This window comes from Lampris incognitus, chromosome 8, assembly GCF_029633865.1.
Source record: "Lampris incognitus isolate fLamInc1 chromosome 8, fLamInc1.hap2, whole genome shotgun sequence".
Taxonomy (NCBI): domain Eukaryota; kingdom Metazoa; phylum Chordata; class Actinopteri; order Lampriformes; family Lampridae; genus Lampris; species Lampris incognitus.
Genome location: NC_079218.1, coordinates 6,617,312 through 6,629,366, shown reverse-complemented (window position 1 = coordinate 6,629,366; position 12,055 = coordinate 6,617,312). Strand labels below are relative to the sequence as shown.

Below are 12,055 nucleotides of genomic sequence, written 5' to 3'. Positions count from 1 at the left end.
TCAAGCGGCTTTGTGCAGTCCACCGACTTCCGGTTTCTACTGCAGCGGTCATACCGGTTTCCTGTTCATTGGCATGCGCTATTGATCAAACGTTTCACCCGGTTGCTGGGAGGTGTAGGTGAACGTTTGTCGACAGTTCTGTGCATCTTGTCGACATTTATCCATGATAAAATTTGCAGGCATCGCGAAAAAAATGTGTCATTGTCAACGGCACACGCCAACAAACAGGAAGCTGGTATAACCGCTGCAGTAGAAACCGGAAGTCGGTGGACTACAGTTACGCACAGGGTAATGAATGAGAAGCAGGTGATACGCTGCCCCTATAGGCGGACCATGAGAACAGTATAATCATCCACTGTAGTTAGACCAAAATAATAATGTAATAATCAATTATATGAAAATACGATATAACCAGATATTGATTGAATCATATAATTTTTGTGCCCCGTTTTCTTATGCCGTTACACACACCCACCCACACACACATATCCAATTCAAAATGGGTCTTTTCTGGTTACACAGTCACTTTACATATGTGATCTGTATCACAAGTGAGGAAAAACAAAACCAAACAAAGAATCGGAATTGGGTCAGTCGTACCAGGTGGTCTAAACGTAGCCAAACACAATTCATCATGTTGTCAAGTAGGGCTGATGGGTGTTAAGAAATATGTACTGTGATATTTTTGTGATATGTGTTACAATATTAAAGGGTAAAAAGGAGTTACATAACTTCACCCGATATAGGCAGCTTAGTTTATATCAAATGTGCGAGAATATTTTTCTTCAAGAGCAGTCATAAAAAACAGCCCCTGCTAGATTTTATTCATTCTATCAAGCCATAATAGTTTTAGCCCAGTATGACTGATGGGCCCAATTTGTCTTACATTGACTTGTCATGGCCACCACTCCAGAGAACAACACCATCCCAGTTACTACCATGTTACATGTCACTACCATGTTACCACCATGTTACCTTGTCACCACATCTGTACCATGTCACCACCATGTTACCATGTCTGTTCCATGTTACCACCATGTTACCATGTCACCACCATGTTACCATGTCACCACCATGTTATATGTCACTACCATGTTACCACCATGTTACATGTCACTACCATGTTACCACCATTTTACATATCACTACCATGTTACCACCATGTTACAATGTCTGTACCATGTCACTACCATGTTACCATGTCACCACCATGTCACCACATCTGTATCATGTCACCACCATGTTACCATGTCTGTTCCATGTCACCACCATGTTACCACCATGGTAATATGTCACCACCATGTTACCATGTCACCACCATGTTACCACATCTGTACCATGTCACCATCATGGTACCATGTCACCACCAGGTTACCATGCCTGTACTATGTCACCACCATGTTACCCTGTCTGTACCATGTCACCACCATGTTACCACGTCTGTACCATGTCACCACCATGTTACCCTGTCTGTACCATGTCACCACCATGTTACCATGTCACCACCATGTTACCCTGTCTGTACCATGTCACCCCCATGTTAACACATCTGTACCATGTCACCACGTTACCATGTCTGTACCATGTCACCACCATGTTACCATGTCTGTACCATGTCACCATCATGTTACCATGTCTGTACCATGTCACCACCATGTTACCATGTCAGTACCATGTCACCATCATGTTACCACCATGTTACCATATCACCACCATGTTACCATGTCTGTACCATGTCACCATCATGTTACCACCATGTTACCATGTCTGTACCATGTCACCGTCATGTTACCACCATGTTACCATATCACCACCATGTTACCATGTCTGTACCATGTCACCACCATGTTACCATGTCTGTACCATGTCACCATCATGTTACCATGTCACCACCATATCACCACTATGTCTGTACCATGTCACCACCATGTTACCATGTCTGTACCATGTCACCACCATGTTACCATGTCTGTACCATGTCACCACCATGTTACCATGTCAGTACCATGTCACCGTCATGTTACCACCATGTTACCATATCACCACCATGTTACCATGTCTGTACCATGTCACCACCATGTTACCATGTCTGTACCATGTCACCATCATGTTACCATGTCACCACCATATCACCACTATGTCTGTACCATGTCACCCCCATGTTACCATGTCTGTACCATGTCACCACCATGTTACCATGTCTGTACCATGTCACCACCATGTTACCATGTCAGTACCATGTCACCGTCATGTTACCACCATGTTACGATATCACCACCATGTTACCATGTCTGTACCATGTCACCATCATGTTACCGTGTCTGTACCATGTCACCATCATGTTACCATGTCACCACCATATCACCACTATGTCTGTACCATGTCACCACCATGTTACTATGTCTGTACCATGTCACCATCATATCACCATCATGTTACCATGTCTGTGCCATGTCACCATCATGTTACCATGTCTGTACCATGTCACCACCATGTTAACATGTCACCACCATGTTACCCTGTCTGTACCATGTCACCCCCATGTTACCACGTCTGTACCATATCACCACCATGTTACCATGTCTGTACCATGTCACCATCATGTTACCACCATGTTACCATATCACCACCATGTTACCATGTCTGTACCATGTCACCATCATGTTACCGTGTCTGTACCATGTCACCATCATGTTACCATGTCACCACCATATCACCACTATGTCTGTACCGTGTCACCACCATGTTACTATGTCTGTACCATGTCACCATCATATCACCATCATGTTACCATGTCTGTGCCATGTCACCATCATGTTACCATGTCTGTACCATGTCACCACCATGTTACCACATCTGCACCATGTCACTGTCATGTGTGTTCCTGATAACCTCATGTTTCCTACCAGTAAACCTTTTGTTTCACCTGTTACTGCGTCTGCATTAGGGTCCAAGAGTGGTTCAGAACATTCTGTCACATTCTGGAGTAGGAAATGAGAACCCAAATGGCAGATGCGGTAACAGGAGCAACAACAAGTTTACCGGGTGGAAACATGAGGGTGTCAGGAACACACGATTACATGACAGTGACATGGCACAGACGTGGAACACTCGACAATGACCAGACTAAACAGCCCAACTTCAACACACAGAAACTTGACTGAACAATCAGCAGCAGCTTTGGGTAAAATGGGTAACGGGGGAAAACTGGACAGGACTCGGGACTGGGGTGGTGTTGTCAGTGCAGGACAAGACACGAGACGTAGAAACCAGAACTGGGAGCGGCCATGACAGTGATTATTGCACATGTGAACATAGCAACATTAGTTCTTCCGGTAGGACGTATTGTTCAGCCCTGCTGGGAAGGATGATAAGAGCTCCACTTTATAAAGGGGCCGTCTGTTTGTTGTTGAACTCGGACATGAAGTAAATCACCTTATCTGAGCAAGACAAATCTCAAAAGTGTTTTCATTCAGGGAATCTCACATCCGCTCTTGGACGTTCCCAGGTTGACAGGCACAGCAGCCCCCGCTCCAAACCCAAAAAGGCGGGGGCGCCGGCAGCAGGCCAAGGAAAGCCAGCGAAGAAGGCCAAAGATAAGCAGAGTGGGGCGCCGAGGGGCGCCAAGAAGAAGACGTCAGAGAACCAGCCCGAAAACCGGCCGGTGGAGGGGGACAAGGAGAAAAGTAAAGAGATGAACAACAAACTGGCTGAGGCAAAAGAGTAAAAATCATTTAGCACTACTTCTCCTTTTTCTTCTTCTTCTTCTTCTTCTTCTTATTTTGGGGGTAAAGAATACAGAGGCTGCAAAATTATCTAGAGATTCTTATCTTTGTCTCTCTATCTGTCTCTCTCCTCCTCCTCCTCTCGCTTTCTCTCATCTCTCCTTTCTTTCTTGCTCTCTCTCTCTCTCTCTCACTTTACGTCCTTTCTATCTTCCACTGGTCTCAGTATTCTCTCTATAGAAGTTCCTCCTGTTTGCTACCTCTCGGCTAAGCTTATACGGTTGTAACACAGTGAAATGTCCCGGTTCAGACATGACGCGTCACCGCTCCTCCCGCCTCCTGCTAATATTACACTAGATCCTTATATATAGCGAGGAGTGGGCGTGAGCATCCTCTCCCTCTGCCACCCGCCAACCCCCCCCACCACCCTCACCCCCAGCTCTCGCCGTCTCCATCTCCCAAGTTGCCATGGTTACTTGCTGACTGGTTAGCCGATGGATGGCTCTTGTTGCATGGGCCTGCCGCTGACAAGCAATCCTGTAGAGTTGGACTCAGATCAGCTGACCAGGTTGCTTTGTTGACTTTATCAAGGATTTCTCTTTTCGAGAACCAAGGGAAGGAAAAATCTCAGATTGGCTCCTCCGAGGCTCTCTAAATTCAAACAGCAAAGCTTGACAATTCTGAAAATCTTTGATAAATGTGCTGCTTTGGTTGACCATTTGTGTATCGGTCCATGTTTTTATTTTTGTTTTGTACCTGCTCGCCTTTCTTTGGTACTGTTCTCTGATACCATATGGGAAATATTTCGATGCTTTGTTCAATGTGATGTTAAAACCCAGCTTTTTTTTGTTTTTTGTTTTTTTTTTGTTAATGAAAATGTGTTGTCAGCCATGCATGATGGTTTTGGACTGAATATAAAGGACTGTGTGACCGTCTCATTCCCCCGCCCGGCGTATTTTCTGTCATTCAGCCGTACCACAGCACTCATTCACAAGGCGGATCAGAGGATCTCCGCGGTTGCAAGCTGAAATAAATTCGACGTTGCAAATTTGATTTGTATGTTGGGAGAGGAAAGTGCCAGCGAGGCTGGAGGATGTGGCGGTTCATTGTGCCGAGCGCGCTGCAAGTGTAGCTGTAAATCTCACAGGCCGTAGTTCTATGTAATCTCTCCCGGCACGGTCCTCATTTACAAAGATCAATTCCTCTGTAACGCAGCGCGGCGGCGTTGCAGTGAATACTGGAAGCATGCAAACACACACACACACACACACACTTTGTGTCATACTCGCTGACATGGGTGACTGAAACCAATGTGATTAGGCCCGTTTACAGCTGGGTACAGCAGATAGCTCAATGTTGCTGCACAATATCACCATTCACTTCAGATGGTGGCTTAATCCAGTCCGGACTCACAATATTCTCTGTACAGTCCACTGCTGCTTGTGTGATGTGTGTGCCGTGGTGTGACCTGATCTCATTCTTCTGCTGAGAACAGCGAATGTTACACTCTTAATACCTCTTCTGCCCTGATGTATCCCAGTCACCATACACCGGCGTGATGGTAAGATTTGAATGCTTTCATCGTTTGGGTTTCACTGGTCATCTCTGTGTTTCTGACTTGCTTCCCCCCCCCCCCTTCTGTTTGTCTGACATGAGCCCAAAACCCCGGCCAAGCCACTCACCTGCTTCAAGTGTGTGTGTACAGAGGATGCTGGTTCGACTGGGCTCTGGGTTTATTTATTTATTTATTTATTGTGAGGCGTTGAGTTAATGCTGAACGGGTGTATTTTTGCCTCGTTTGGCAATGTAAACACGGCAGGCACGCTTTGTGGGTAAGAGGAATAAGGAATTTAGCTCTACTTTTGTTCCCTGTTTAATTTATTAGTTTCCCTCTGGGATATCGTGAGTAAAAAAGGGACCATGATGTCACGTTATAAACCTTCATCTGTTCACGTCCGAATCGCTAACGATAAATTCCCTTGTGTATAGATATATATTTAAATATGAATATATAAAATCAACATATATATATGTCGCTGTTGTCAGTGGGGCTCTATATTGACTAATCCCTGAGCACTAGTCTAGCATCTACATGGCCCAGTGCACTTGGCAGTTGTCTTCAAGTCTTAGACTAGGCCCGTCCACCTTTTGTTCTGCTTTAGGGCTACATAGAAGAGCATTGCACAGGGCCTGTATTGTCATTGGTCACCCATCGCCGTCCGTCGCCACCCCCACCCCCACCCCGGCACCCCCGCTCACTGTTCTCATCTGTTCTGCCGGTCAGCATCCCTCCCTCCATTTTGAAGGGAAGACTGTATTGTCTCCATTTTCTGTGGTGTTTCTGAGTCTTGTCACAACTACAGCCGCCACCGCCACTGTGCCGTGACGTGACGTATCCGAACTGAGCACGTGCCCGGTGGGGATGGGGACCAGCTCATTAGCATTTTGCAGCCTTTGGTTGGGTGTCGCTTTGTCATGCCAATCGAGGGAGGGGGGGAGGGGGGCTTGCAGGGGGCAGCAGCTCATGTAGTAAACAATGCTTGGCACACAACACTCCTGGTGCTATTGCCATTATTATTAGCATTATTATTATCATCATTATTATTATTATTATTATTATTTGGCAAATACGGATAGAAATTGTGGTAAAGAAAGTTATGTCTTGGGAAGAAATATTTTACTGTGACGTGCTTGTGTTTCTATCTGCTTGCTCATATTTAATGAAATATCACAAATAAATGCAAAAAAAAAGCAGAAAAAGCAGTGTCTTCTTGGTTCTTTCTGTTGAGAAACCCACAAGGGGTGAAAGGTTAGCGGTTGCAGGTATCTGTCGACATTCCCCCCCCCCCCTTTCCCCAGCCCTTGCGAGAAAGGTGACATTGATTATTGATCGAATCCACATGGAAGAGAAGCTTGCTCACCAATTTCTTTTTATGCTTATGAAAAATGCACCCCATTCTGGCACGAGTTCGACCCCCTCTCGAGGGCTTGCATGCCGCTGCCGCGTGAGAAGTGAAGAATATATTATTTTGGAGCTGTGTCTTAATATATTCCAAGAATTCACCCCAAATTAAATGGCGGTATGCATGTCGATGGCAGTCTCGAACTCTGTTCCAGAATGAGATGTCATGTCCCTGTTCTGGCTTTTTGCAAAATGTACATGTTATACAAATTATCTATGCAATGCTCCGTTATACACGTCACAGTCACACATGTGTGAAATGTTATACTTTAGACCATGTTGCATTTTGTCCTATTTAGCCTTGTGTCAGAGTTAGCTTATTTGAAGGTGTCAGATTTGGATGTGTTCGACTTCTGTTGCGCTAACAAGTGACATTTTTATTCATTTGAAGGGTTGTGCTAAAACAACACCACTACATACAACTCTGCCAGCCAATCCGAGATATTGGCTGGGTGCAGACTCTTAAGCAACACCTGTGGGGCTGTGCACTACCCAATCCCAGGTAATAACATGCAAAACAACAACAAGCAAAACAAAACTGACCACTTGCCACCAATGTCGCTGACTCCCATTCATACAATGCCTGTCAGTTTCTGATGTCCTCACACGTTTTCTTTCACAGTGGCGCCATTTTCTTTTTACGAGGAACGAGTCTAGTCCTGGGGGTCACAGCGCCTCTGTGTTTCTCTTCCATATGGACACTGAGGGGGAGAGAGAGAGAGAGAGAGAGAGAGAGAGAGAGAGAGAGAGAGAGAGAGAGAGAGAGAGAGAGAGAGAGAATGGGGCTGTCTGGATGCTTGCTGTCACATCCTACAACATGTCAGCCTCCTTAAGGCGCCTTTCTTAAGGAGGCCTTGGGTCTAATGACGTCATCACCACCCATCCTCGAATCAGATGCTCGATGCACCCTCATCTCACATTAGAACGACCAAGGCGGCCATTTTGACCGTTTGGGGTTTTCAAAGTTTAATAACGTTGTGCAAAACAAAGCTGCAGACCTGCCGCTCCCCGAATGCACCTAAAATTGCATATATTTGCATTGAAATTAGTTTTAGATCAGTTGCGCGAGAGATCTTCCTAAAACGACCATGAGCGGTCAAAATGACCGCGCGTAATTTGCGCGTGGTCGCGCGCGTCGGGTCAGTGTTTATGGCGCGCGTTGGTCGCGCCATTTCCCTCGTGGAGTTCGTTGCGCTGCCCTAGAAACGCACTAGCGCCCTCCAGTGGAGAGAACTGGTCTACACTTGATTTTTGATGATGTCCAACGTGTCTGGTTACAGACGCCGTGTTTACAGGTGTTGGACAGCCGCCATTTCAAATTGTTTGAAAAACAGTATTAAAGTTGTTAAAATGTTAATTTTGGTGTCAGCTAGTTTCTTAGCAGACATACTAACATGTTTAATGCGTTAATATCTCATTTGGGTATTTATCATGGCAGAATATAGAGTTTAAACACCGTGGTGGCCATTTTGACCGCCCACGGTCGTTCTAGTACAGTGTTTCTCAACCCAGTCCTCAAGGACCCCCTATCCTGCAGATTTTCATTGTTACCCTGCATAGGTAGCCCTGCTTGTACTTACTTGACCAATCATCTCGCAGCACTTAATTATGCAAGGTGTGCAACGTCTGACAAAATTCATTGCTGATTGGTTGAATAACTACAAACAGGTACCTATGCAGGGTTGCAAAGAAAATATGCAGGATAGGGGGTCCTTGAGGACAGGGTTGAGAAACACTGTTCAAGTAGTTTTTAAGTGGTTTGGAATCGTTTCAATATTTATTTTCAGTTCTTTTCTTTCTTTTTTTACATTTCACGTTTTATAGGCCTTGTTACGTTTGTTAGATTAGCAACATGTGTTTTCTGTTTTGTTTTTCAGGTAATATTTCCCCTTTTTCAATTTTGCTATTCAAGTTCGACCGTGTCTCTCTGAGGTTTAAATTGTTTAAAAGTAGTATTGCAGTTGTTAAAATGTTAATTTTGGTGTCAGTCTATCCCTAACAGACATACTAACATATGCACTGCGTTAATATCTCAATTAGGTGTTCACCTTGACAGAATATAGGGTTTAAAAACCGGCGGTCATTTCGACCGCCCGTGGTCGTTTTAGGTAGGAGTGAAACCCCCGGTTGTTCTGGTGTTAAAAGAAACAGGCCAAGGCTTGCCAAAGTGCTCAGCAGCAAAAATTAGACTTTTGAGTAACTCACCCAGAGATGACCTCCACTAATGTCTCTCTATCTGTAAGGCAGTGTATTTGTATTACTCTATGTGATATAACATACATCATCATGAGACGTGAAACTAAAACGTCAGGTCATATTTCAGCTTGTTATGCATGCGAGCAAAGGACATCACACAAGAAACCCCTCCATACTTTGTTTTCTTCTGAAAATGATCCATTTCTCATTCTAGAGCATCCTGTATATTTACTGTGGGACCTGCAATCTGAGCGTTAAAGTGTTGGTCTTAGACTTGGTGCTGTGTCGAGCTTATCAACTCAGTGTTAGTTTGGATATGGGATGAGTGATTGGGGTAAGTATGAATGAAATGAGAACGATGGCTCCGCTTTGGAAAGAGAAAAAAGGTTCAGGAGGATTTGCGAGAGCATGCTGGTAATCTCCACTCTGATCCGCGGAGCTAATTCATTAACATTTAAATGTCATTCAGACCAGATTGTAGAACTGGATTAGAGTGTCTTGCTTGTCTGTCTCGCAGAACACCCTGAGACCCTCATTGTTTTACTGTCTTCTTCCTCATCTCATTGCAATGATAGGATTTAAACCAACAACCTATATTGAATTGAACCTAGGGCTGACAGCCACATATGTCCACAACAATGCATCCAAAACTTACACCTTGACTTTCACTGTTGTCAGAAGACAGTATTTTATCTTCGTAAGCATCATTATTCCATTTAAAATGTTACAACACAAGATTTACTGTACTCATTTGTGGTTCCACACAACTGTGTTAAGTCAATGCTGATTCCTTGAGCCCATATTGAAGACCCAGTCCAGTGAGTCCAATTCAGTCAGACAAGTTTTGTTGTGGAGTACAAAGGTTAGAAGTGTCATTTGATTTATTTGGACCACAGGCAGTGTAAAAAAGATGGACGTAGTGCCTGTGACACCACCCACTGGTTTCTGAAGGCGTATTTTGAAGCCTTTGGTTTTACGCTCACCGCCATCTTGTCGGTTATCAGCGCCAGAAAATCCCAATTTGGACAACGGGGTGGAGTGTGGGTGGTGCTGGGTGGAACCTGGGTGGTAGACAGATTGACAGACCTGCCAATCAAGGCAGACACACCCCTAACCTGCTAGTTTCAGGCTGACACAGTTGTCATTTTCCTGCCCAGCGCCCACATTGTTTAAATAGCAAATGTACTTGTGCCCATCTGTGCGCCCATGGGCATGTTGGTCTTAAAATGAGGTCTGGTCAGGCGCATTATTGCCGCGTTGCTCTCTTGAGGCAGCGGAAAGTGATTATGCCACTGACCAACAAAAACATGGCCTAAAGTCAATGGCTCGTGTCATGTTACGCCCAAAACACACCTAACTAAGAACAACCCCTCTGAACCATGCGCCTTACTTTGCGCCCAGATGTGCCGTTTAACTTGCAAGAGTGGATTTGGACAGGCCCTAAATGCACTTGCGTCATGTGCTTTAGACCATCTAACAATTTAACAATATATATTGTTAAATTGGGTCCAAGATATTTTCTTAACAGAACAATAATTTTCAGAATAACCACCCTCACACTGTGTCAGATTTGGAATACCAACTGAGACCCCAATTTCTTGCAGAAAAATTGATTTCGACTGAACCAGAAGTTCAAGTATGGCCATGGCCATAGTGGAACTGCCAATTGAGGCACTTCCGCATCGACATCAAAGTTTGAGAAGGGTCTGCCTGCGGACCGCAGGACATGGGCAGAACGTGTAGGGGTGTAACTTGTAGCAGGACTCCCATCACTTGCCCTAATCTTAACCGCCAACTTTAACATTGGCGCAGGGGGGGGGTTCTTGATCTGGCAAGTGGGTGTTCCTTGAACTGGGGTGGCGTTTCTTGAACTGGCAAGAGCGTGTTCCTTGTTATTTTGGGGCATTTCTTGTCCTTTGGGGGGGTGTCTTGTATGTTGCACCCCTGTCTTGCAGTCCGCAGACATACTGTTGCAACATTTCAGCACCGGTGGTTGCCACTTGGTAACTGTTTCAGCCCCCCCCCCCCCGAACACAGCCAATCCTCAGGAGGTTGAGGGGAAGTGACCCTGACTTCATAAGACTCTTCATTGACAGCTAGTTTGCAAACCTGCGGGATGTTGGTAGGCAGCTATTCAAAAACAGACCAGCTGATAGTCTGGTCATTGATTTTCCAGTCAAATCAGAGTATTAGATGATGTCATTTATTGCCAGAAGCAGGTTGGTTTTCTGAGACGCTTTGATTGTATTGACAAAGCAGGAGGACAGTTGCTCAGATGGCTTCTGTCACAGCAGATCTAACATTTTGGGTAACTTGGAATGAACAGATCCTCTGTTAGAAATACTAGGGCACTTGAAAACACGGTTTTGGCCAGGCTGGCGCTGTAATAAATCAAACTGCAGAAGTTACTTAACCGAGTTGCGTGGAACCACTTGACATATAACGTTTTCCTGTGGCTCAAGCATGCGCCCCCTAGACACAGAAATCAGATGTTCTCCTCAGAAATGAGCGGCTACAGGGTTTCTCAGAACAACTCAGCCTTGTGACGTTTGCTTTTGAGAAATACCTCATCATGTGTGTCTCTCTTTCTTCCTCTTTCTCTCTCTCTCTCTCTCTCTCTCTCTCTCTCTCTCTCTCCCTGTCTCTGTCTCTTTTTTTCCCTCTGGTGTCTTAACTATGTGCTGCCTCCTAGAGATGCTAAGGACGAGGTTCTCCGACCCAGTAATCATCATTCCCCGGGTGCTGCTGGAGGAGAACGAGAACCTCTGGTGGACCGACCCGAACCTCGGAAGAGCGGCGGGGGAGTCGTGCGCTTTGCCGTAGACGTAAAGCCGACAGATTAGATCAGCCAGTGTGGGACCCCAGGTGCAGGGACTGATGCTCTGTGTTGTACAAAACTATCATTTGCAACCAAGTCATATTAGAGAAAAACAAAACAAAACGTCAAATCCCACTGAGAGCGCCATTTGCCCAGAACTCAAGAGGAAACACTCGCTCTGTTGGATGTAAGCATGTATGAGACAGCTTCCAGCCCAGAAGTCATAGCTGTTTTTTGAGCCAAGGCATTACTGCAAAGGTGCTATATTAATTTCGAGTTTCACGCTCTTGTTTTAAGAGAAAAAAAAACACTTTTCTGTCAATAAAGTTAGAAATGCCACACCATAAAGTGCTT

General features: G+C 45.1%; 1 protein-coding gene across 1 annotated transcript in view; it reads left to right on the top strand.

Annotated features, from left to right (window-relative positions):
• The window catches only part of map6a (microtubule-associated protein 6a), a 44,825-nt gene extending 33,099 nt beyond the window's left edge, over window positions 1–11,726 (top strand). Inside the window, exons 3-5 of the mRNA XM_056285517.1 lie at window positions 3,509–3,723; window positions 7,079–7,189; window positions 11,576–11,726. Coding sequence (XP_056141492.1) covers window positions 3,509–3,723; window positions 7,079–7,189; window positions 11,576–11,726 — 477 coding nt within the window. The remainder of the gene's footprint in view (window positions 1–3,508; window positions 3,724–7,078; window positions 7,190–11,575) is intronic.
• The last annotated feature ends 329 nt before the right edge of the window (window positions 11,727–12,055 follow it).